Source organism: Homarus americanus, unplaced genomic scaffold (assembly GCF_018991925.1).
Source record: "Homarus americanus isolate GMGI-L3 unplaced genomic scaffold, GMGI_Hamer_2.0 scaffold54679, whole genome shotgun sequence".
In the NCBI taxonomy this organism is placed as follows: Eukaryota; Metazoa; Arthropoda; class Malacostraca; order Decapoda; family Nephropidae; genus Homarus; species Homarus americanus.
This window is the reverse complement of record NW_024722701.1, coordinates 657,200-682,288: the sequence shown is the minus strand read 5'-3', so window position 1 is coordinate 682,288 and position 25,089 is coordinate 657,200. Positions and strand designations below refer to the sequence as shown.

The following is a 25,089-nucleotide window of genomic DNA, read 5'->3' as shown; positions in this document are numbered from 1 at the left end:
CCAATTTATCTCATAACTCAAGTGTACCAAAAGCCTTACAGTGTACAAAAGAATTCCTCAGCTTTTGCTAGAGGCCAACAATGAAGTGTCATAACAATTTTGTTTGTCTACTGGCGTTCGTAACACTTGATTAGTATTTACCTTCCATAAACTGGTTCATATACCTCAGAATATCCTAAAATGAATATATTTTCCTATACTACACTTGTTAAAACGTATATACAATCATTATAGAAGAGTGTGAGGCAATATTTTAACTTTATTTGGTGGGTGGGAGGACAAGAAAAGGTCTGGCGTACGATGACTTGATACTTCCAGGTCCTCGTCATCGTACTCAAGGGGTCAAGTCATAGTACTCATGGAGTTAAGTCATAGTACTCAAGGGGTCAAGTCATAGTACTCAAGGGGTCAAGTCATAGTACTCATGGGGTCAAGTCATAGTACTCATGGAGTTAAGTCATAGTACTCAAGGGGTCAAGTCATAGTACTCAAGGGGTCAAGTCATAGTACTCAAGGGGTCAAGTCATAGTACTCAAGGGGTCAAGTCATAGTACTCAAGGGGTCAAGTCATGCTCAAGCTCTGTTATTTTGTATTTATTCTTAAGTTCTGGTTATGGCGGGAAATTTAATATCCTGAATACATTAAATATACGTCATAAAAAACCCGTATTTTTGTTGTCTTTTTCAGGTTTGTGTCATGAGTGTGAACGGCCATGTAGAATTCATGACCACCGTTCCTGTTACCAGTGCCCGGATATAATTGAGGAATGTTTACGAGAGGAGTGTGTGGTTGGTGGTGGAGTACCTTGACCACTCCTCACTGTTAATCGTCAATTACCTGGGCCCGCTATACAGGTAAGGCTCACAGGACATACAAACATGATCTTTCCTTCTTGTTTCCGTTAATCACTCTCTACCAGGACCACTTCTCATAGTTCTACTTGGTTTTAATCACCCGGTAGACAGACAAGCTAACGGGTGGATGTATATGTCTAAGTGATAATCTTGGCGGGGAAGAATAAACTAGAAACATTCAGAATTCGATTGAGAGAGAGAGAGAGAGAGAGAGAGAGAGAGAGAGAGAGAGAAAGAGAGAGAGAGAGAGAAAGAGAGATAAAAGACTAACAAAAGAAACACACTCCATTAACTCTCAGTAAACAACAAGGTCCTCCTCCCTCCACTCCTGCCAGGGATGCATCCTTCTGAGGGAGTGTTCGGGGTCCTCGTCATGAGACAGGCGGAGGGTCTTAGTGCTGAGACCTATGATACCGACTCTCCTGACCACGTCCTCGTTCTTCAAGATTGGATACACATGTCAGCTCTGGATAAATTCACCACTACAAAACTGACGACTACTCCAGCACCATCCTCATCAACGGCAAGGGAAGGAACTCAGCCGCCAAGGTGACGTATACTATACCACAGGTTCTCTCTCCTACCACAGAGCCAGGCGCCTGAATCGTAAACAAGATGACTTAATTCTTCATTTCACCGCTAGGGTTGATTTTCGATATTCCTTAAACTTATTTATAGTCTAGGACATCTAAGACAAGATAGTCCACAACAATAGTCCGAATTACGTAGTGTTGTAATGTTGTGTTTTTGTGAAGCGTCAGCCACAGCACACCTGATCTTTGCTGGATTTTTTTTCTTCTTTTTTACAGGGGTTAGCCCACCCGGGCACAGGTCACTGACCCACATCGGGGCCGTGGGGGGATATAATACTACTACTACTACTACTACTACTACTACTACTACTACTACTTTTTTTTTCTACTACTACTACTACTACTACTACTAATAATAATAATAATAATAATAATAATAATAATAATAATAAAGATCAATAGCGAGAAATAATATATGTATGTTGTGTTGTCAAAGTGTGAGAAACAATTGAGACCCTGCAATTGTGTGTAAACGAGGCAGAAAGTTAGATCAGCAACCTGGGACTTGGTCACATATGGCAGCAGGGTCTACCATTAGGCAACACATTACGCTTCCAATATCTTCCCAGGCTCCTCGAAGACAAACTTTCACTCTCTTTATTTGGGGGTTTAATGACACTCGTAAAGTCATTCACTCTACCACATACCAAAGTTGGTTAGAACATGATTGTGGTAAGAGTCATAAGATAAACTCTATTCTTTTAAAGTCATAACTCTATAATTGTGACAGAGGCTGCTGGGTCAAATTTAATGGTCTTTTGCTTCAGGTGTCTCCAAGCAGGTGATTAAAGCCCTGTGGTCAGAATCATCTATTACTGTATATTTAATTTTAATCTAAGTTCTCGAGAGTTAATTAAAATCTTGTTGCTAAATCACCTCACATTGTATTGTAGGTATTTATCTAACTTAGAAAAAATCGTGTTGCAACCCCTCTTTCTCTCCCCCTAGCGTTATATTCTGAAAACCAAGACGAAGAATATGGGTAAAGTTCCCATTAGGTATTTTACCTAAATTCTTCATCGTGGGTTTTAGAACATAACGATAGGGGAAGGGGTGGGGGACAGGGCGAGGGGAGAGGGGTGGGGGACAGGGGGAGGGGGAGAGAGGGGGAGAGGGGTTGTATAATCGCGAACACTGAACTTAATATATATTTGGTTTAGTAATTTCATCCTCCATTATCCCATCACAACACGACCACCAGCTCACGACAATGCCTCTTACAGATTGAGGGCACGACAATATAGCCGATGCCCCTGGAGGTGGTGAGTGTGACCCCTGGACAGCGTCATCGTCTAAGACTCATCAACACCGCGAGTATCGACAACCACTGCTTGCTTCACCATCATCGCCTCTGACGGTCAGGAGATCACCCCCTCCCCCCCCCTCACCACCAACTCTCTCGTCATCTACTCCGGTAAACATCAGACTCATGGACTACGAGTATAATATTTTTCTATAAGCCTTGAGTTTTATTTATTAACGTTTAAATGTTTTTTATGAAATTTATATGTTATATATTTTTTTTTACCTTGTATTATTTTTATTGAGTCTTTTAAACCTTAATTTTAAATCGGTGACATGTAACCTGAGGTGTTACGTCGCCATAGATGTATCTGCCACAATCAATGAGGAATCTTTAGAGAAACAGTACGTACTCAAAACAACTAACAAATTAAGAGTAAACAACTTCCATTGAACTCAGAAGGTGAAGTATTAATTTGATTAACTGAACAAAATGGTTTTATAATTAACACACTAATATAACTGACCTACAAACCTTAACCACTTACCCACCAATACCTATCAGTAACCACAAATAGAAAGTCCGTGCTATAAACCATTGAGTGGATGGGGTTTCTTTCAGCTCAATAAAGTCATCTGGCATTAGCTGGAATAAAATAGCTAAGAACAACACTACTCCTTTACCCTTTGAGTCCTGAAGGGTTAAACATCTTCGTCAAAGGGTTAAATCATGTTCAAGGTCATAAATCATCATCGTCAAAGGGTTAAATCATGTTCAAAGGGTTAAATCATGTTCAAAGGGTTAAATCATGTTCAAAGTCTTAAATCATCATCGTCAAAGGGTTAAATCATGTTCAAAGGGTTAAATCATGTTCAAAGTCTTAAATCATCATCGTCAGGGCAAATCATGTTCAAAGGATTAAATCATGTTCGGTTAAATCATGTTCAAAGGGTTAAATCATGTTCAAAGGGTTAATCATGTTCAAAGTCTTAATCATCATCGTCAAAGGTAAATCATGTTCAAAGGATTAAATCATGTTCAAAGGGTTAAATCATGTTCAAAGGATTAAATCATGTTCAAAGGGTTAAATCATGTTCCAAAGTCTTAAATCATCATCGTCAAAGGGCTAAATCATGTTCAAAGGATTAAATCATGTTCAAAGGGTTAAATCATGTTCAAAGGGTTAAACTATGTAAAGGTTAAATCATGTTCAAAGGGTTAAATCATGTTCAAAGGGTTAAATCATGTTCAAAGGGTTAAATCATGTTCAAAGTCTTAAATCATCATCGTCAAAGGGTTAAAATCATCTTCAAAGGGTTAAGTCATCATAGTCAAAGGGTTAAACCATCGCCTATCAAGGGGTTACAGAACTACTGGACCTATTATGTATTTTTCCTTCATCATTATAGATAACATTATCGTCTTGCTTTACAGGTGAGAGATTCGACGAGGTCCTTGAGGCCAGCCAACCTATTGATAACTACTGGATTAGATTTAACGGCCTCATTCAATGCGAGTAGGTATCTGTGGAGGTAGGGAGGTAGTAGGGAGGTGGGAGGGTGGGATAGGGATGTAGACTGAAGAGAAGGGAGAGGGGGGGAGGAAGGAGAAGGAGTGGGGAGATTGGGGGAGGGATGTGAGAGGAGGCACAGGAGAGAGAGAGAGAGAGAGAGAGAGAGAGAGAGAGAAGAGAGAGAGAGAGAGAGAGAGAGAGAGTGAGAAAATGAGCGCTAAACTTCCATATAAACACAAATCAGCTGACAACAAAGTAAACAAATCTTTGTAAGTCTCTTTAATGTTTGCCACTGTAGTAAAATATTCACAAGAAACGAATGATGTACAATGTGTGTGTGTGTGTGTGTGTGTGTCGATGTATGTTTCAATTTTACTCATGGTTGTGACGATCGGAAACAAAGCACAATACTGTTACCCTCCTTCCCAGTCGTGGCCATTTTAATTTAGTTGTCTCTGGTGTGTCTATATTCGTGAGAGATTATTTACGTACAGTGAGATCATGTTGAGATTTGACCACCACCTTCACCTTTTTCTTCAGGCAGAACGAAAGGGTGCAAGGGGCGGAGCTACGGTACGAGGGGGTTAATGAGTTATCCCCAAGCCCCACTCTCTCATACGACAACAACTATTCGGAAGGAGTGATGAGTGTATAAGTAACTCCTGAAGGATATGTAAGCGTAGTTCCTGCTCTATGTAACTACGTCGTGTTTTGAGTTAGGTACAGTCCGCTTCACTTGTGTGTTTACAGGGGTTCGTCATGTAAACATTCCACAAATCATTATCTTTCTGATATTTGTTTTAATATTGTTTTCATTTGATTCCATAGTTTGTTTACTATTAAGAGTTTCCATTTGTTGAATGTAGACAAACACAGGGCTGCCACACTGCACAAAACCAGACGAGCCCCTGTAAACGCACTAGTGAAGGGGACAGAGCCTGACGAGCCCCTGTAAACACACTAGTGAAGGGGACTGTAAGCCTGACGAGCCCCTGTAAACGCACTAGTGAAGGGGATTGTAAACCTAACGAACCCCTTGTAAGCACAATTAGTGAAGGGGACTGTAAACCTGACGAACCCCTTTGAAACGCACAAGTGAAGGGGACTCTACATAGCATATTAACATGACTGGCGCTTCAATTAACCATTCCATCAACTTTACCAACAACCACTACTGGACAAACTTTTCAACTTTTCCTATCCTCCTCCAGGCAGTGAACCCTCTCAACTCAGGTGGCGCTGGTTGAGGAAGAGGTTGAACTGGACTCTCTCAACCTCAGCGTATTAAGCCAGGACGTCGATAAACAATTCTACCTCGCCTTTACCTTCAACAGGATCAACAACACACTCCTATATAACCCTCATCTCTACTCCTACAATGCTGGTTAGTTAAGAGATGAATTTACCAGGAAAAATCTTTGCCGTTGTGTTAGTGATAATAAGTAACCATTATGTTTTAGTTACTCTTTACGTCTTTGTGTAGAAGGATACAGTAACTCCTTCTATTAATACTGAGCCCAGTATACAGTATACTCGTGTCATCATAGCACTATACTGAGTCAATCATATATCATCCTAGCACTATGCTGAACCCATTGCGACAGTGTCGGAAGAATGGCGGACTAACACCCCACAAGTCAATGACGTCAGCTTTGTGTTTCCCGCCTCACCTCTTCTCTCCCAATCCACCGACCCACAGCCCACACTCTGCCTCTACGGTCAGGTTAGTTGGTTAGGTTAGGTTAGGTTAGGTTAGGTAAGGTTAGTTGGATCTCTCTCCACACGTCTCCAAGAATTATTATAAACGTGAGAATTGATTTTTTTTTTTTTCCTGGATTTTGAGTTGATATTTGTCTTGATTTTTTTTAGTTAAAGAGTATTTAAAGGGAAAATGTGTAATATGAGCGTTTTAATTGTTTTTCTGTCTGTCTGTCTCTCTCTCTCTCTCTCTCTCTCTCTCTCTCAACTTATAATCATTCTCTAACCACAACCACAACAAACAACGACCTTCCCCCTCCCTAGGACTCCCTGCGTCGGCGACTTCTGCAGCTGTACCTACGTGTTGGAGGTGGCGTTGGGGGAGACGGTGGAGCTGGTGTTGGTGAATCAGGGATTGACAGGAGACGAGAACCACCCCATCCACCTCCACAGCCACAACTTCCACATATTGTCTATGGACCGTCTTGGCAGGTGAGTTTAGATAGATAGATAGATAGATAGATAGATAGATAGATAGATAGATAGATAGATAGATCTTATACTAACACTGAACAAAATAGGGCATAGCAATAAGCTGATAAAAAGTGACGTCAGCTCCACAAGGGGTCACAGCTCAAGGTTGAAGAAGCCACAGGTCCAGAAAACTGTGAGGGGTAACTTTTTCGGAGTGAGAGTTGTGAACTCTTGGACCAATCTGCCAGTGTGTTGTGACGGCACCGAGTGTGAGCTCTTTCAAGACCAGACTTGACCAACACTGAAGCAGGTACAGATACATTCAGGAGCCAGTACAGTACTTACCAACAGTGCGTAACAGAGACCGATCGCCAAAGCGGCTAGCGAGCCGATCAGTGGTGAAGAGGGTAAAGGTAAAGTAAAAAGTATAGAAAAAATTCGAAATATTACAGTAGTTACCCTACAAAATCTCTTCCTTTTCTCTAATTACATTTTCGTAAATAATGAATCAATTTCTAAAACTCTTCCCTATAAAGACTATCGATTTATTTGCAGGATTCTTTAGATATGATGGAGTAGATCAAGATAAAGATAATAATAATAATAATAATAATAATAATAATAAATAATAATAATAATAATAATAATAACAATAATAACAATAATAATAATAATAATAATAATAATAATAATAATAATATCGAACACCTCGCCTGACTGACTTCACACTCCCACACGTCAACACAAAGCATAACAATTTATCGTTGGGTTTTATGGACGAATAAACAACTTACCTGGATAATGGTGTAGTGAAGATTTGCATGTCGTCGTTGTACACAGCATAGTCCTGAGTCTATTATATGGTGTTGAGGGGCACTAGTAATATTATAACGTCAACCGTAAATGAGAGGACTAGACTGTTGCCTCGACGAGTAAAGATGGAACACAACTGAGGAACTACTGTCTGTCATCTACCAGCACCGAAAGTCTTATAAAAAATGAAAATAAACCCTGATACGTTAAGGAAATACTGCCAAGTGATGTATCTTGCCTGACTAAACCACGAAAATGAGAAAATATTTAAAGGAACCGAATGAATGGCGTAACTATAGTACACATTTAGTTTTAGTTGTTTGTTGTTGTTCAGAGGGTCGGTGGTTCCATCCAGGCGTTCCCAGTTCACCCAGCTGTAAATGGTTACCTGTGTTTATAAGTTGGGGAAGTGGTGTATTGTACCCAGCCATGCTGCCCCTCTTGTGTACTGAAGGCTCAGTTCACAGTATGGTACCAACTTTTCTCTTCTTTAACTGAGTGATGAATTAGCAGACGGTCATCACTCAACAACGATCGGCTTTCTAAACAAGAGTATACATTAGTATTTGTGTTCTGCTTAACGTTTATCTTATCTTGCAGTAATACGACACTGGAGGAGGTTAAGGCCCTGGACGCTGCTGGAGGCGTCACCCGCAAGCTGTACAACTCCATTAAAAAGACACCGTGGCCATTCCTGACGGAGGCTACACCATCGTCAGGTTCACTGCCGATAACCCTGGTGAGGCCTCCTCAGTATTCCAGAAATCACGTGGACTGACATTACACTGTTTGATAATTCTGATTTATATTATTCCATATTTTGGATCACCTGAACACCCCCTCCCCTCCAGTACTACCTGGGCGGAGATTCTTCAGGTGATTATGTATTTCACACTTATATTCAAAATCAACTTACCTTCTTCACTTAAATTTCGACTTTCTATTGACAGTAAAATCTTTCGAAAAGTTGAAGGATGAATTTTCTATATTCTGATTCTGTATTACATCATATTTTTCTTTATAAATAAGTAGACTCACAGGTAAAATAATTATGAGTGTTGAATATTGTGGCAGTATTCAATATCAACAGTTAGTTTAATGAACATGGATACGACGCCCCAACACCAGGGCCAAGGGCTTTTGTTTTTGTAGGATGAGGGAGGGGAGGGGAGGGGAGGGGGTGTCTCATGCTGTTGGCCACATAAACAAGACTGACTACTGTTGTCTTGCCTCTTCATCAGCCCACAATGGTTGACATCCACAGGGTTAAGACACACACACACACACACACACACACACACATGCACTCCACCACAGGAAGACCGATTAGTTAGTAAAGGTAATTTGCTTCAAGGATATTTAACAGCTGGACGTTTGAATTCGAAGGATCTATTGTCCAAAATAGGATCCATCACATAAATCGCTTCAATTATTAGTGATGCAACATTTCTGCAGCTCCCTGGTCAACCAACTGTTACCACAAAAAAGTCGTATCTCAACTTCTGGAAAACTTGATTAAGAGGTTCTGTTTGTACTAAGAAAAAAAGAAAATCTTTAAAATTTGTAAGTTTTTCCATTTAATATCCTTTCAGTCGTCAAGTCGAAGGTAACATAATCATAATAAATAGTTTCAAATATTTAAACTAAATTAAATCAGAGGGAGTTTGACAGGTTTGATAGGTGTGGGTCACTAACAACAAGGCGGAAATAAATTATGGTCAATATTTATCTTTGCCGTACAGGTTGGTGGCTGATGCACTGCCATCTGTCCTTCCACTCGGAGCTTGGGATGGTGGGTGTCCTACATGTTGGTCAACCAGAGGACCTACCGCCCGTACCTCAGGGCTTCCCCACCAGTGGTTCCTTCATGCCAAGCCTCTACGAAGATCAATAGGACTCTTTACCTCTCCTTGTCGTCCTGATACATAACCCATAAACGTCTGTCAACACCTCCACGTATTCTAATCTCACCAGAAATCTTCCCACTTCAGATTTTCTTTTTTGCCCTTACCTCGTCCAACACACACACACACTGGTCCCCCTGGCTCACTCTTAGTCCCCGGGCTACTCTACAAATCAATTCTCCCACCACCATCTCCCTCCACATGCCTCCATTATTCATCCTGTGAAAGGTAAATAACTTATGTATAATCCACTATTATGTATGATATGAATAATAATGAATTAAAACAAAAAATACATTGGTTTTTTTTTATTTATTTTCCAGAACTTATAAGTAGATAATACACTTCCCGGCCTCCAGTCTGTACTCTCTGTGTCTAGGTAAGTCTTCTTGTCATCCAGGAACCGACGCAGGAGCTCCTTATCCTGACTCATCCTGGTATGGTCTGACCCAACCACTTCCTAACACATCAATCGATATACAAGACTGTAAGAGGCAGTAATAGGTAATAATAGGTAATAATGGGCAGTAATAGGCAGTAATGGGTAATAATAGGCAGTAATATGTAGTAATAGTTAGTAATATGTAGTAATACGTAAATATAGGCAACGATATGTAGTAATAAGCAGTAATAGGTTATAATAGGTAGTAATATATAGTAATAGGTAATGATAGGCAACAATAGGTAGCAGGAGGCAGGTTAAAGAATGATACTGAATGAAACAATGATTCACATCGTCTATCGCAGGTGTTTTAGAAGAAGAACCTGTCTCTCAGTCTAACAGATCCACCTCTGATTCTCCATGTTGTAAGATAATTATAATAACCGATTCACACTTTGGTATATTTTATTATTATTCGATATTGTCTCTTATGTGGGTCAGTGATCTCTGCCTGGGTCGGCTAATCCCTGTTTAAAAAAAAAAAAAAAATCTAACCATTCTGAAAACCGAAAAATCCCGAAATTCCTCTGGCCCCAAGGATTTCGGATAAGGGATTGTCAACCTGTACTATAGTTTGTTGGGTAACTTAAATATTTTCTCTTCGATGATACACAAGCAGAAAGTGTAACAATTATACTCGTTCATAGAGGCCATCTTGGTTCTTCGGGGTCACTGCTTCGTTGATGTCATTCTGCAGGTTGTGTTGATGTCATTCTGCAGGCCGTGTTGAAAGTTATCATCCATTAAGTCGATTATGGGTCTTACACCCAAGAAGGGTCATACTAGTACTTCTTCTCCTGTGGAATTATTCCCTGGGTTCTGCCTGGTAATGGTGTTGTATACCCTTGAATATTACAGTATACACAGGGGATGTATACACCCCTGAATAGTGTCCCTGGGTGAGCTGTACACCCCTGAATAGTGTCCCTGGGTGAGCTGTACACCCCTGAATAGTGTCCCTGGGTGAGCTGTACACCCCTGAATAGTGTCCCTGGTTGAGCTGTACACCCCTGAATAGTGTCCCTGGGTGAGCTGTACCCCGAATAGTGTCCCTGGGTGAGCTGTACACCCCTGAATAGTGTCCCTGGGTGAGTTGTACACCCCTGAATAGTGTCCCTGGGTGAGCTGTACACCCCTGAATATCACGACACCATAGTTACTACCAAGTATATGATATACTTATACACTTCACGACTTTAGCATCACTTTTATAACATATTTACAGGCGAGAGAACAATGATCACTTTACACAGATATTGAGAAGGACATTTATATAATAACTGGAAGGGGACTGTTCTTATAGTGATCCGTACGAGGTCTTATGGGGTAGATGCGGTTGGGGTGTCGAACAACAATTTGCGGACGAAGGATCTCAGGTGGTAACAGGAGACGGTGGAGAGGATGGGGTAGTAAATTTGGAACTGGAACTTGACTAACACAAGAAGTCACGGTGAAGATTGAGAGAGAGTTGAAGGAGGGAGAGAATAGTCTTGCACGTCGTCTTTGTGTGTGTGTGTTTATAGTATAGTTTTAGAGTTAGATGACCAAGCGGATACACCACTCGTCTCCATCTCCTCCCCCTATGTGGACCTAACCAATAAGACGGGGTGGAGAAGGTGAGTCACTCATCCTAAGCAAAAACAAGTCGATGGTCTATGTCGTCTAGTTAGGTTCCTCTATCAACGCTGCCTCCATCTTCTTTTGTTCTATTATTTTTCATATTTTTGAATTCATACGATCCCCGAGTTTATATATGATATAATAGACGAAAAACATGATAAGCATTATACCGACGGAGCCCCCAGCGAGAGCAGGTGTCTGAGGCACTATGATGAAAGCCCCGACAAGAGACAGAGTGTTAAGGATGTAAACAGAGGCAGCCAACACTAACCGGTGGAAGTGTGTGCCTGCGAGAGCACCAAAGGGAGCACCGACTGTAACAATGGGGAACACGACCAGCAGATACTCCCAGCTCTCAAGGGGCATCGTCTGCGTCACCAAGAACCTCCACCACCAACACACCATTGACGTCATAGCCATCAGCACCACTGAGGTTGGGGTCGCCACTTTCTCAGAGATCTTAAAGAAGAGAGTAAGGAGACTGAACATACAAATATCAGCGCCACTACCGGAAAAAGACGTAAATATACCACCGATAAAAGCAAACGCAATAATCAACAATCTCTTCCACCAATTTAGATCCGGAATGCTGTTAAATGTTCGTCTCTTGTGGTCCCAGTTGATGAGGAACAACGCAAAGGCAAAGGCGAAGAAAATGCTCACGAAGCCCATCTTCTTCATTGAGGAAGTTAGTATTGGATCCACTACCTCAAGCCCGAAGATCACGCCGGCAGATGACCCCAACAGACTGAACAGCAAGGCGTGTCTCTCTATGTGAACGTTCATGAAGAATATGGAGAACGTTGCAGCCGTCATACCGTTAGCTTGTAGTGACATGGACAGGTCCAGGCCACCTCTGGGGGTTCCTGCATCACGAGAGTCATCACTGGAAATGCCACAGCACCTCCGCCCATACTGGTCATACCTGAAGACACCAGAAAGGAACTGGTTATATATATATATGTGTGTGGGAGTTAGAGGTGTGTGAGCGGGTGGGAATAGGAATGTTGGGGTGAGTGTGTGTAAGGAGTGAGAGTTAGGGGGGTGGGAGGGTGTGAGAGGGAGAGATACACCTTACCACCTTACCAGGGCTCCCAACTTTTCTGTTTTCACTCATACCAACAGCATAACTTTCACTATTGATGATGGTAGAAATAATTACGGGTAAAATTAGGGTGTAGGATAAGCAGATACTGAGATGTTTGAATGAAATTAAACGCTATGTTACCCTGAGTGAGATGTAAGATGTGTGTGTGTGAAGATCGATAAAAAAATGACCCCAAAATGCTTTCTGAGTGGTGGGCTGTGGTCGCCAACCCTCAGACAACTGGATAGACTCACCAGCGACGATAGAGCCTGGAATCATGGTGATGGTCATGGGATATTTCTCTATAAACACGTAGAAGAGGTTCCTATAGGCCATGGCACTCCAGTACCAGAAGTGATAGATAGCTGCAGGGAGGAGCCAACCCACCAGTTTACGCTTGGAAGAGGAGAGACCCGAGAAGGGACCTTTGTTGTTGACGAGATCAGAGTACTCGTCCTTTGTCTCTCCATGCTTCAGCTGGCCTGCAGGAGGTAAACATAAAATGAACGCCTCACTCACACATATATTAATTTACCATAAATGCTATAAATAAAATCTCCTTGACTTAAAAAAAAATATAACTTAACTATTAATGGCAGGTGGAAATGTAATGACTGTCTAGTATAGTTGTGACCCTGGAATCAATTAGCTCAAACCACTAAACTCATAAACCTCATTTACAGTGACCTAGATGTGTAAAATCAGATAATGAAGAAGAAAGTGAGAAAGGTGTGAGAGTTATCGGGGAATGAGACATCCAACCCAACAAGGAAATACACTTGGGATGCACTTGGGATAATCTTATGAGTGTCTTACCTTCCCAGAAAAATTTTTACACCAGAAGGAGAAACCATTGTGACACCACTTTTCCCAGAACTTCCTGTCGCGTCTTGGACTCAGGACACTTTCTCCTCCTCTTCCTCCTCTCTTTTTCTCCTCCTCTTCCTTCTTCGTCTATCATGACCCTCTCCGCCTCGTTCATCGTCATCATTCTATGGAAACGATAACAGTTGTTCTCTTCTTTGTAGTTTCCTTATAGAGATAGATTTTATTTGACTGTTTTCCCTTTTGTAGTTTCGCGGTGCCTGAAATGAAGAAAAATAAAATCAAAACAAAAAACTTTAAGAAAATACAAAGCTGAAATAAAATACTCTGTCGTTATTCAGTCCTCTACGGTAACACCCACACTGCTGAACATTACCTGAGTTCTCCTGTAGGCGTGGACGCGACCTTTGTATAATATTCTGTAGGAAATGAACTGTCAGAAAAGGCAAGTGGAATTAGATGGATGTTATCGGGATATCGGAGGGAGTGGAGCCGGACAAAACCGGTATAAGACCTTCCAGTAAAATAATTTTCACTCCATGTGTTTACGAACGAATGCAAGAACAGGTTCTCCCACATCGTGCTCACTTTACGAGCTCTAACATACTAAAACCTACAGTAGACCTGGACCAGCAAATCTGTACATATATCACTCTCTCACTCTAACCCTGCTCTATCTTCCTCTAACCCAGCTCTATCTCTCACTCTAACCCTGCTCTATCTCTCACTCTAACCCTGCTCTATCTCTCACTCTAACCCTGCTCATTCTCACTTAACCCTGCTCTATCTCTCCTCTAACCCAGCTCTATCTCTCCCTAACCCTGCTCTATCTCTCACTCTAACCCTCCCCATTCTCACCTAACCCCTTCTCATCTCTCACTTTAACCCAGCCTATCTCCACCTAACCCTGCTCTATCTCTCACTCAACCTCTATCTCCTCACCTCCCCCCAACCCTGCTCTATCTCTCACTTCCACCTATTCTCCCCCCCACAACCCTCTCTCACTCTAACCCCTCTATCTCTCACTTTAACCAGCTCTATCTCTCACTCTAACCCTGCCATCTCTCACTCTAACCCTCTCTCTCACTCTAACCCTGCTCTATCTCTCACTCTAACCCTTCTATCTCTCACTCTAACCCCTGCTCTATCTCTCACTCTAACCCTCCTCTATATCTCACTCTAACCCTGCTCTATCTCTCACTTTAACCCAGCTCTATCTCACTCTAACCTCCTCTTCCCTACCTTTCTCACCTAACCCTGCTCTATCTCTCACTTTAACCCAGCTCTATCTTCCTCTACCCCTCCCCAACCCCACTCCCTAACCTCTCTCACCTAACCTCCTTATTCTCCTCTAACCCTGCTCTATCTCTCACTTTAACCCAGCTCTATCTCTCACTCTAACCCTGCTCTATCTCACTTTAACCCCTCTTTCATCTCACTTAACCCTCCTATCTCACTCTAACCTCCTTATCTCTCACTCTAACCCTGCTCTATCTTCACTTTAACCCAGTCATTCTCACTCTAACCCTGCTCTTCTCACTTAACCCAGCTCTATTCTCACCTAACCCTCTTCTATCTCCTCACTTTAACCCAGTTTCATTCTCCTCTAACCCTGCTCTATCTCTAACCCTCTCCACTCCTCTTCATCTCTCACTCTAACCCTTCATCTCACTTAACCCTGCTCTATCTTCACTCTAACCTCCCTCTATATCTTCCTAACCCTGCTCTATCTCTCACTCTAACGCTCCTCTATCTCTCGCTACCCAAAGTAACTGGATTAGCATATTACCCCATCCCACCAGTTAGTGAACAGATCTTTCTCTCTTGACAGGTTTCAGATCGACCCTCCCACAGTTTAGTCGACAATTTAGGCTATTTTTTGACTCATAAATACGTCGATACATGTTCTTCTTGGTTCATCCCCGTGTGATAATCGAGCGCCACAAGATGGTCGGGAAAAAGTAAACATGTGTTGCACTAAAGCCCACACACACTGACCTACCATTATGTGGATTGTGTAAAGACTATTATTACGCGTTAAGGTCTGTTATCAAATGATTGTAAAATGTTCTTCACTGATATAACCTTGAACGCTAAACTGGTAACTGCAGTCCAAGAATCCCTGACACCCACACACATTATAAACACAGATTCAGACATAATTGTTATGTGATTACAGTATTTCGTAGTTTTTAAGTATGTATTTCATGTCTCTGGGATCTTGTTCATTTACACACAATTGAAGGGTCTCAATTATTGCTCTAATCTTTACTCAACATATATATTATTTCTCACTCTTGATCTGTTTTATTGCAAAATTTTGTGTTTCTTTTTATATACACCACCCCTTGGCCCCTGATGGGTTGGTGACCTGTGTATGGGTGAACTATCCCCCACACACTAAACTAATTAACTAACTAAATAAAAACATTACTAATAGTTACTCTATCTCCAACAATGGGTCTAACATTGGTAATGACATCTCCATCACTAGAGCTTATATCTCCAACAATGGGTCTAACATTGGTACGACATCTCCATCACTAGAGCTTATATCTCCAACAATGGGTTCAACATTGGTAATGACATCTCCATCACTAGAGCTTATATCTCCAACAATTATCTTTAGTATGATTGATGTCATCCCATGTTTTTAAGCATGCATGAGTCCACCCGGGCACAGGTCACTTAATTCCTCTCCATCACTTAATTCTCTGCACTTAATTCCTCTCCAACACTTAATTCCTCTCCAACACTTACCCTCTCAACACTTACCTCTCCAACACCCTACCTTCCACTTAATTCTCTCCAACACCCTAATCTCCCTCCAACACTTAATTCTCCAACACCTCAATCACTTAATCTCCAACACCTCAATTCTCTTCCACTTAATTCTCTCCAACACTTAACCTCTCCAACACCACCTCCAACACTATCCTCCAACACTCACTTTCCAACACTTACCTTCCAACACTTAATTCTCCAAACTTAATTCCCCTCCAACACTTAATTCCCCTCCAACACTAAATTCCTCTCCAACACTTAATTCTCCTCCAACACTTAATTCCTCACCAACACTTAATTCCTCTCCAACACTTAACTCCAACACTTAATTCCTCTCCAACACTTAATTCCCCTACAACACTTAATTCCCCTCCAACACTTAATTCCTCACCAACACGAGTAACCGCTGTAAGGGCATGAAGTAAAAGATAAAATTCTGGGTTCGTTATCGGTAAATCACTTTATATCGGCATAAATGTCCATATATCGGTACCTTCTATCCCAGAGATTAACATTATGATATCGGCAACTTTAACAAACAATAGGTTATCTTAATCTAACTCAAAGATTAAGATAACTAACCTAATTTAACGTTATCCATGTACTATAGGCAGGTAACGTGGGGTTATCCATACGAAAGAGGATAATTTTTAAGATAATTTTAACAATTTGTACGATAAGTGTTGCTGTTAAGTATGGGATAGATATGTGCTAGTGTTTATCTCTCTATCTCTATCTCACTTTTTGTTGTTGTCTCTCTCTCACTTTGTTTATCGTCCTCTGCTCTCGTTTCTGCAAAGGAACACTACTAAGAAATACCACTCCAAGACCTGCCGCTCTGTTGGCTTACCTGCCGAGTTAGTCACACACACAACACAGCACTAATACCACAAACCAATAATTGTTTAAGACACATTGGGTCTACTCATATGAACAACACATGATCCTGAAGGATTGAAATAAAGGAAATTTGTTGGTGTCAAGGGGAGGTTACCAGAGAGTATTAAAGCCACTTTTTCATCACTGTATTTTAATATTTAAATCACTAGAGTGAGAGTGTCTCTTAACCTGATGCTATACCTGTTAATTAGGTAAGTGCTTCTCAAGTAAGTGCCTGCCAAATAAGTGCCTCTCAAATAAGTGCCTTGTAAAACACTGGACATAATGGCGAAAGGTTACAATAGCGAGACAATCTAATTAATGTGTTTAATAGACGCTGCAACTAGTTATTAGGTTTTGAAGTGATTAGTGGGTTATTTTGAGCTATTAGATCATCTGGTATCTATTTTCGGCGCCATGAAGAACTTATTACGAATATTTTTTATAAATTATATTACCATTATATAAGGGTGTACGAGATAAGATGCCTGTTGCCTGCAATGCATTCTGCACTGCATTTTGCTTGCAATACTTGGTACCATGCTGCCTGCTACCTGAGACACTGTGAATTGGATGGAGAGAGGGAGGAAGTGGGCAGGCAGGGAGGAAGGAGGTAGGCTGTGCAGGAAGGAAGGAGGCAGGGATCAGGCAAGGGAAGGAGGTAGATCAGGCAGGGAAGGAGGTAGGGACACAGGCAGGAGGAGGGAAGAGGAAGGAAGGAGGGACAGGCAGGCAGGGAAGGAGGCAGGTAGGAAGAAGGAGGTAGGGACAGGGCAGGAAGGAGTGTAAGGACAGCAGGTAGGGAAGGGAGGTAGGGATCAGGCAGGCAGGGAAGAGGGGATGGCAGGTAGGGAAGGAAGGAGGTAGATCAGGCAGGAGGGAAGGAGGTAAGGATCAGGCAGGTAGGGAAGGAGGTAGGGATGAGGCAGGACAGGGAAGGAGGTAAGACAGGGATGGTAGGAAGGAGGAGGAAGGAGGTGGGGAAGGAGGTAGGGAGCAGGTGGGAGAGCAGGTGAGGAAGGAGGCAGGGACGGGAAGGAGGGACAGGAAGGAGAGGCAAGGGAAGGAGGTAGGGACAGGGGTAGAGAAGGAGGGATAGCAGGTAAGGGAGGAGGTAGGCAGGAAAGGAGGTAGGGATGAGGCAGGCAGAAGGAGGTAGGGATCAGGCAGGCAGGGAAGGAGGTAGGGATGAGGCAGGTAGGGAGGGAGGTAGGGACAGGCAGGCAGGGAAGGAGGGATCAGGCAGGCAGGAAGGAACAGGACAGGCAGGCAGGAAGGAGGTAGGGATCAGGCAGGCAAGGGAGGGAGGTAGGGATCAGGGCAAGGTGGAAGGAGGTAGGGATCAGGCAGGAGGGAAGGAGGTAGGATCAGGCAAAGGAGTGAGGACGAGGCAAGAGGAAGGAGTGCAGGGATGCTGGATGAGGCAGGGACTGGCAGGAAATGAGGTAGGATGAGGCAGGCATGGTGAGGTAGAAGACAAGGAGGTAGGGATGAGGGAAGGAGGATGAGGCAGGCAGGAAGGAGTGTGGGATCAGGCAGGGAGGGACAGGAGGTAGGGAAGGGAGGGACAGGCAGGGAAGGGGAGTTAGATGGTGTGGAAGGAGGTAGGGATGAGGCAGGTAGGGGAAGGGAGTAGGGGACAGGCAGGGGAAGGAGAGTAGGGATCAGGCAGGCAGGGAAGGAGGGGATGGTAGGAAGGAGGCAGGATGGAAGGATGGTAGAGGTGGCAGGCAGAGAAGGAGTGGGATGAGGGCAGGGAGGAGGTAGGGACAGCAGGCAGGGAATGAGGTAGGATGAGGCAGCAGGGAATGAGGCAGGGAGGTAATGAGGCAGACTGGGGAAGGAGGTATCAGGCAGGAAGGGGAGGGATGAGGCAGACAGGGAAGGAGGTAGGACAGGCAGGGAAGGGAAGGGAGGTAGGGATGAGGCAGGGAAGGATGGTAGGGATGAGGCAGGTAGAGAAGGAGGGAGGCAGGTAGGGATGAGAGGCAGTAGAAGGAGGTAGGGATGAGGCAGGAAGGAGGTAGGAGCGAGGCAGATAGAAGGAGGTAGGATGAGGCAGGTAGGAAGGACAGATGAGGCAGGAAGGATGGTAGGGATCAGGTAGAGAAGGAGGTAGGGATGAGGCAGGTAGGGAGGAGGAAGGCAGACAGGGGGGAGGTAGGGATGAGGCAGGTAGGGAAGGATGTAGGGATGAGAGGCAGATAGGAAGGAGGTAGGATGAGAGCAAGAGGGAGTGACGAGGCAGGAAGGATGGGATGAGGCAGGTAGGGATGAGGAAGGAGGTAGGGATGAGGCAGAGGAGGTAGGGATGAGGCAGGAAGGAGGTAGGAGGAGGATGAGGCAGGTAGGAGGGAGGTAGGGATGAGGCAGGGAAGGAGGTAGGGATGAGGCAGATAGAAGGAGGTAGGGATGAGGCAGGTAGGAGGGAGGGGTAGGGATGAGGCAGGTAGGAGTGTAGGGATGAGCAGGTAGGAAGGAGGTAGGGATGAGGTGCAGGTGAGAGGAGGTAGGGATGAGGCAAGGAAAGAGAGGGAGATGAGCAGGAAGAGCGGAGAGGCAGAGAGGGAGATGAGATGAGGCAGGGATGAGAGGTAGGGATGAGGCAGAGGAGGGACAGAAGGAGGTAGGAAGGAGGTAGGGATGAGGCAGAGGATAGGGGAAGGAGGTAGATGAGGCAGGTAGAGAAGGGAGGTAGGGATGAGGCAGGTAGGGAGGAGGTAGGATGAGGCAGGAAGGAGGTAGAGAAGGAGGTAGGTGAGGCAGGTAGGAAGGAGGTAGGATGAGGCAGGCAGGGAAGGAGGTAGGGATGAGGCAGGCAGGGAAGAAGGTAGGGATGTGGGCAGTAGGGAAGGAGGTAGGATCAGGCAGGTAGGAAGGAGGTAGGGATTGCGGGCAGGCAGGGAAGGAGGTAGGGATGAGGCAGAGGAAGGATGGAGCAGGGGAGGAAGGAGGTAGGGAATGCAGGGACAGGGTAGGAGAAGGAGGTAGGGATGAGGCAGGTAGGGAGGAGGGATGAGGCAGACAAAGGAGGTAGGGATGAGGCAGGTAGGAAGGATGGTAGGGACTGGGCAGGTAGGAAGGAGGTAGATGAGGAAGGAGGAGGATGAGCAGGTAGGGAAGGATGTAGGGACAGAGGCAGGTAGGAGGGAGGTGAGGGGATGAGGTGGTAGGGAAGGAGGTAGGACAGAGGCAGGTAGAAGGAGGTAGGGATGAGGCAGGTAGGAGGAGGTAGGGATGAGGCAGGTGAGGAAGGAGGTAGGGATGAGGCAGACAGAATGATGAGGGAGATAGGGAGGAGCAGGGAGGATATGAGGCAGGGACAGACAGAGGTAAGGGGAGGCAGGGATGAGTCAGGAAGGGATGGGTGATGAGGAGTAGGGATGTAGGCAAGGAAGGAGGTAGGAGGCAGGAAGGAGGTAGGGATGAGGCAGGTAGGAGGAGGTAGGGATGAGGTAGGGAAGGAGGTAGGGATGAGGCAGGTAGGAAGGGAGGTAGGGATGAGGCAGGTAGGGAAGAAGGAGGTAGGATGAGGCAGGAAGGAGATAGGGAAGCAGGTAGGAAGGAGGATGAGGCAGGTAGGAAGGATGGTAGGGATTGGAGGGTGGAAGGAGGTAGGGATGAGGCAGGCAGGGAAGGAGGTAGGGATGAGGCAGGTAGGGAAGGAGGTAGGGATGAGGGTGATAGGAAGGAGGTAGGGATGAGGCAGGTAGGGAGAAGTAGGATGGTAGAGCATGAGGCAGGGATGAGGAGGAGGGACAGGTAGGAGGCAGGAAAGGAGGTAGGGATGAGGCAGGGAAGGAGGTAGGGATGAGGCAGGTAGGAGGAGGAGGGAAGGAGGTAGGGATGAGGCAGGTAGGAGGGAGGTAGGATGAGGCAGTAGGGAAGGAGGTAGGGATGAGGCAGTAGGAAGGAGGGGTAGGATGAGGCAGGCAGGAAGGAGGTAGGGATGAGGCAGGTAGGAAGGAGGTAGGGATGAGGCAGGTAGGGAAGGATGGTAGGGATTGTGGGCAGGCAGGGGATGGTAGGATGAGGCAGAGGAAGGAGGTAGGGATCAGGCAGGAAGGGAAGGAGGTAGGATGAGGCAGGTAGGGAAGGATGGTAGGATGAGGCAGGTAGGAAGGGTAGGGATGGTAAGGGGCAGAGGCAGGGACAAGGGAAGGAGGGATGAGGCAGGGATGAGGTAGGGATGAGAAGAAGGAGGGGGAAGGAGGTAGGGATGAGGCAGGAAGGAGGTAGGGATGAGGCAAGGGAAGGATGGTAGACTAGGAGGCAGGGAAGGAGGTAGGATGAGGCAGGTAGGGAAGGAGGGGGATGAGGCAGGCAGAAGGAGGTAGGGATGAGGAAGGTAGGATGAGGCAGGAAGGATGGTAGGGACAGCAAGGCAGAGGAAGGAGGTAGGGATGAGGAAAGAAGGACAGGGATGAGGCAGGTAGGAAGGATGGTAGGGATGAGGCAGGTAGGGAAGGATGGTAGGGATGATAGCAGGGAATGAGGGAGGATGCTAAGGGCAGTAATGATAGTGACGAGCAAGAAGGATGGTAGGGATGAGGGGTAGAGTGAGGGATGAGGCAGGAAAGGATGGTAGGGACAGGCAGGAAGGGAGGTAGTAGGGAAGGAGGTAGGGATGAGGCATGAGGTAGGGATGAGGCAGGTAGGAAGGATGGTAGGGATGAGGCAGGTAAGGAGGTAGGGATTGGAGGCAGGGAAGGAGGGGACAGGTAGAGGAAGGGATGAGGCAGGTAGGGAAGGAGGTAGGGATGAGGAAGGATGTAGGGATGAGGCAGAAGGAAGGATGGTAGGGACAGGCAGAAAGGAAGGAGGTAGGGATGAGGCAGGCAGGGAAGGAGGTAGGGATGAGGCAGGGAAGGATGGTAGGGATGAGGCAGGTAGGGAAGGAGGTAGGATGAGGCAGGTAGAAATGATGGTAGGGACTGGTGGCAAGGTGGAAGGATGGTAGGGATGAGGCAGAGAAGATGACAGGGACGAGGCAATAGAACGATGCAGGATGATGTGGGGAAGGAGTTAGGGACTAGGAGGAAGGACAGGCAAGGGAAGGATGGTAGGGATGAGGCAGGTAGGAAGGATGGTAGGGATGAGGCAGTAGGAAGGAGGCAGGGATCAGGCAGGAAGGATGGTAGGGACCAGGCAGTGGGGAAGGAGGTAGGGATGAGGCAGGTAAAGGAGGTAGGGATGAAGGGCAGGGAAGGAGAGATGGTGCAGGTAGGAAGGAGGTAGGGATGAGGCAGGAAGGATGGTAGGGACAGGCAGGCAGGGAAGGAGGTAGGGATGAGGCAGGTAGGGAAGGAGGTAGGGATGAGGCAGGCAGGAAGGAGGTGAGGGGATGAGGCAGAGGAAGGAGGTAGGATGAGGCAGGTAATGAGGCAGGGATGAGGCAGGAAGGATGCAGGAGAGTAGAGGATGGTAGGGGATGAGGCAAGGTAGGATGAGGAAGGATGGTAGGGCAGGCAGAAGGGACAGGGAAGGAGGGATGAGGCAGGAAGGATGGTAGGGATGAGGCAGGTAGGGAAGGATGGTAGGGATGAGGCAGGTAGGAAGGTAGGAGGCAGGAAGGAGGTAGGCAGGGGAAGGATGGTAGGGATGAGGCAGGTGAAGGGGAGGTAGGGTGAGAAGATGGGGATGAGGCAGGTAGGAAGGATGGTAGGATGAGGCAGCAGGAAGGATGGTAGGGACTGGGCAGGCAGGAAGGAGGTAGGGGATCAGCAGCAGGAAGGAGGTAGGGATCAGGCAGGCAGGGGAAGGAGGCAGGATGAGGCAAGGCAGAAGGATGTAGAGAAGGAGTGCAGGTAGAAGGATGGTAGGGATGAGGCAGGTGGGAATGAGGAAGGATAAAGGGCAGGAAGGGAGGCTAAGGGAAGGAGGAGGATGAGGCAGGAAGGAGGTAGGGACAGGCAGGGGAAGGAGGTATAGGGGCAGGAAGGAAGGAGGTAGATAGGGCAGGTAGGGAAGGAGGTAGGGATGAGGCAGGCAAAGGAGGTAGGAGAGGTGGTAGGGCAGGTAGGAAGGAGGTAGATGAGGCAGATAGGAAGGGACTGTAAGGCAAGGAGGAAGCGGGAAGGAGGTAGGATGAGCAGCAGGGAAGGATGGGTAGGGATGAGAGGCAGCAGGGAAGGATGGTAGGGATGAGGCAAGAGGGAAGGATGGTAGGGATGGCGAAGGAGGGAAGGAGGTAGGGATGAGGCAGGAAGGAGGTAGGATGAGGCAGGTAGGGAAGGATGAGGGAGATGCAAGGGTGGTGAATGTGAGGGACGAGGCAAGGTAGAGATGGAGCAGGCAGAGTGCAGGAGAAGGAGTGCAGGATGAGGCAGGTAGGAAGGATGGTAGGGATGAGGCAGGTAGGGAAGGATGGTAGGGATGAGGCAGGTAAGGAAGGAGGTAGGAAGTATGGTGCAGGCAAATAAGGGTAGGATGAGGCAGGAGGAGCGAAGGCAGAAGGAGGAGAGGATGGAGGGATCAGGCAGAAGGAAGGAGGTAGGAGAGGCAGGCAGGGAAGGAGGGATGAGGCAGGAAGGATAGAAGGAGGCAGGTAGGAAGGAGGTAGGGATGAGGCAGGCAGGGAAATGAAGGGATGAGGCAGGCAGGAAGGAAGGGATGAGGCAGAAATGATGGTAGGATGAGGCAGGCAGGGAAGGATGGTAGGGATGAGGCAAGGCAGGAAGGATAGGGAGGGATGGGTAGGGCTCAGGCAAGGGAAGGAGGTAGGATGCACAGGAAGGAGGTAGGGAGAGGGAAGGACAGGGATGAGGCAGGAAGGATGGTAGGGAGAGGAAGGAGGTGGACTGCAGGCAGGGAAGGATGGTAGATCAGGCAGGAAGAGGTAGGATGAGGCAGGTAGGGAAGGAGGTAGAAGGCAGGTAGGAAGGAGTAGATCAGGCAAGGCAGGGAAGGAGGTAGGGATGAGGCAGGTAGGGAAGGAGGTAGGGATGACAGGCAGGAAGGAGGTAGGGATGAGGCAGGTAGGGGAAGGATGGTAGGGATGAGGCAGGTAGGAATGATAGGGATACAAGCGGTGGGGAAGGATGGTAGACTGCTGGCAGAGGCAGGGGCAAGGGCAGGGAAGGAGTGCAGGGTATGGGAAGGAGGTAGGGATGAGGCAGGTAGGGAAGGATGGTAGGGATGAGGCAGGTAGAAGGATGGTAGGGATGAGGCAGGTAGGAAGGATGGTAGGGATGAGGCAGGCAGGAAGGAGGTAGGGACAGGCAGGGAAGGAGGTAGGGATGAGGCAAGGAAGGAGGTAGGGGGAGGCAGGTAGGGAAGGATGGTAGGGACAGCAGGTAGGAATGATAGGGATGAGGCAGGAGGGAAGGATGGTAGGGATGCAGGTGAGGAAGGAAGGTGGGAAGGAAGGAGAGACAGGCAGGGAAGGATAGGATGAGGCAGGTAGGGAAGGATGGTGGGATGAGGCAGGTAGGGAAGGATGGTAGGGATGAGGCAGGTAGGAAGGAGTGTAGACTGGGCAGGGGTGGGAAGAGGGACGATGGGGAAGGAGGCAGGGAAGGAGGTAGGGATGGGCAGGCAGGGAAGGAGTGGGGATGTAGGGATGAGGCAGGCAGGAAGGAGGTAGGGATGAGGCAGGAAGGATGGGATGAGGCAGGGGAAGGATGGTAGGGACAGGAGGCAGGGAAGGAGGTAGGGATGAGGCAGGTAGGAAGGAGGTAGGATGAGGCAGGCAGAGAAGGAGGTAGGGATGAGGCAGGTAGGGAAGGATGGTAGGGATGAGGCAGAAGGGATGGTAGATGAGGCAGTGAAGGAGGGAAGTGTGAAGGAGGTAGGATGAGGCAGGGAAGGAGGTAGGATGAGGCAGGTAGGAAGGATGGTAGGGATGAGGCAGGTAGGGAAGGAGTGAAGGGATGAGGCAGGTAGGGAAGGAGGTAGGGATGAGTGCAAGGTAGGAATGAGGTAGGGACTGTGCAGTTAGGGGAGGTAGGGATGAGGCAGGTAGGAAGGAGGTAGGATGAGGCAAGGGATGGTAGGAAGGAGGCAAGGTAGAAGGAGTAGGGATGAGGCAGGCAGGAAGGAGGACTGCAGGAGGAAGGAGGGATGAGGCAGGTGGAAGGAGGTAGGGATGAGGCAGGTAGAAGGACAGTAGGATGAGGCAGGTAGGAAGGATGGTAGGGATCAGGCAGGCAGGGAAGGAGGTAGGGATGAGGCAGGCAGGAAGGAGGTAGGGATGAGGGAAGCTAGGAAGGATGTAGGGATGAGGCAGAGGAAGGAGGTAGGGATGAGGCAGGTAGGGAAACGATGGTAGGACTGCAAGAGGCAGGAAGGATGGTAGGGATGAGGCAGGTAGAAACGATGGTAGGGATAGCAACAATGCAACTGAAACAAATAATGTCTA

The 25,089-nt window shown here is 46.5% G+C and overlaps 1 protein-coding gene and 1 pseudogene across 1 annotated transcript in view; one reads left to right on the top strand and one right to left on the bottom strand.

Moving 5' to 3' along the window:
* The first annotated feature begins 541 nt into the window (after window positions 1–541).
* LOC121863033 lies at window positions 542–9,548 on the top strand (annotated as a pseudogene).
* Window positions 9,549–11,251: 1,703 nt separating this feature from the next.
* Window positions 11,252–25,089, bottom strand: part of LOC121863096 — a 46,447-nt gene continuing 32,609 nt past the window's right edge. The window contains exons 3-5 of the mRNA XM_042361594.1: window positions 13,444–13,500; window positions 12,497–12,724; window positions 11,252–12,021 (exon numbers count right to left, since the gene is read on the bottom strand). Of these exons, the coding sequence (XP_042217528.1) occupies window positions 11,252–12,021; window positions 12,497–12,724; window positions 13,444–13,500 (1,055 nt within the window). The remainder of the gene's footprint in view (window positions 12,022–12,496; window positions 12,725–13,443; window positions 13,501–25,089) is intronic.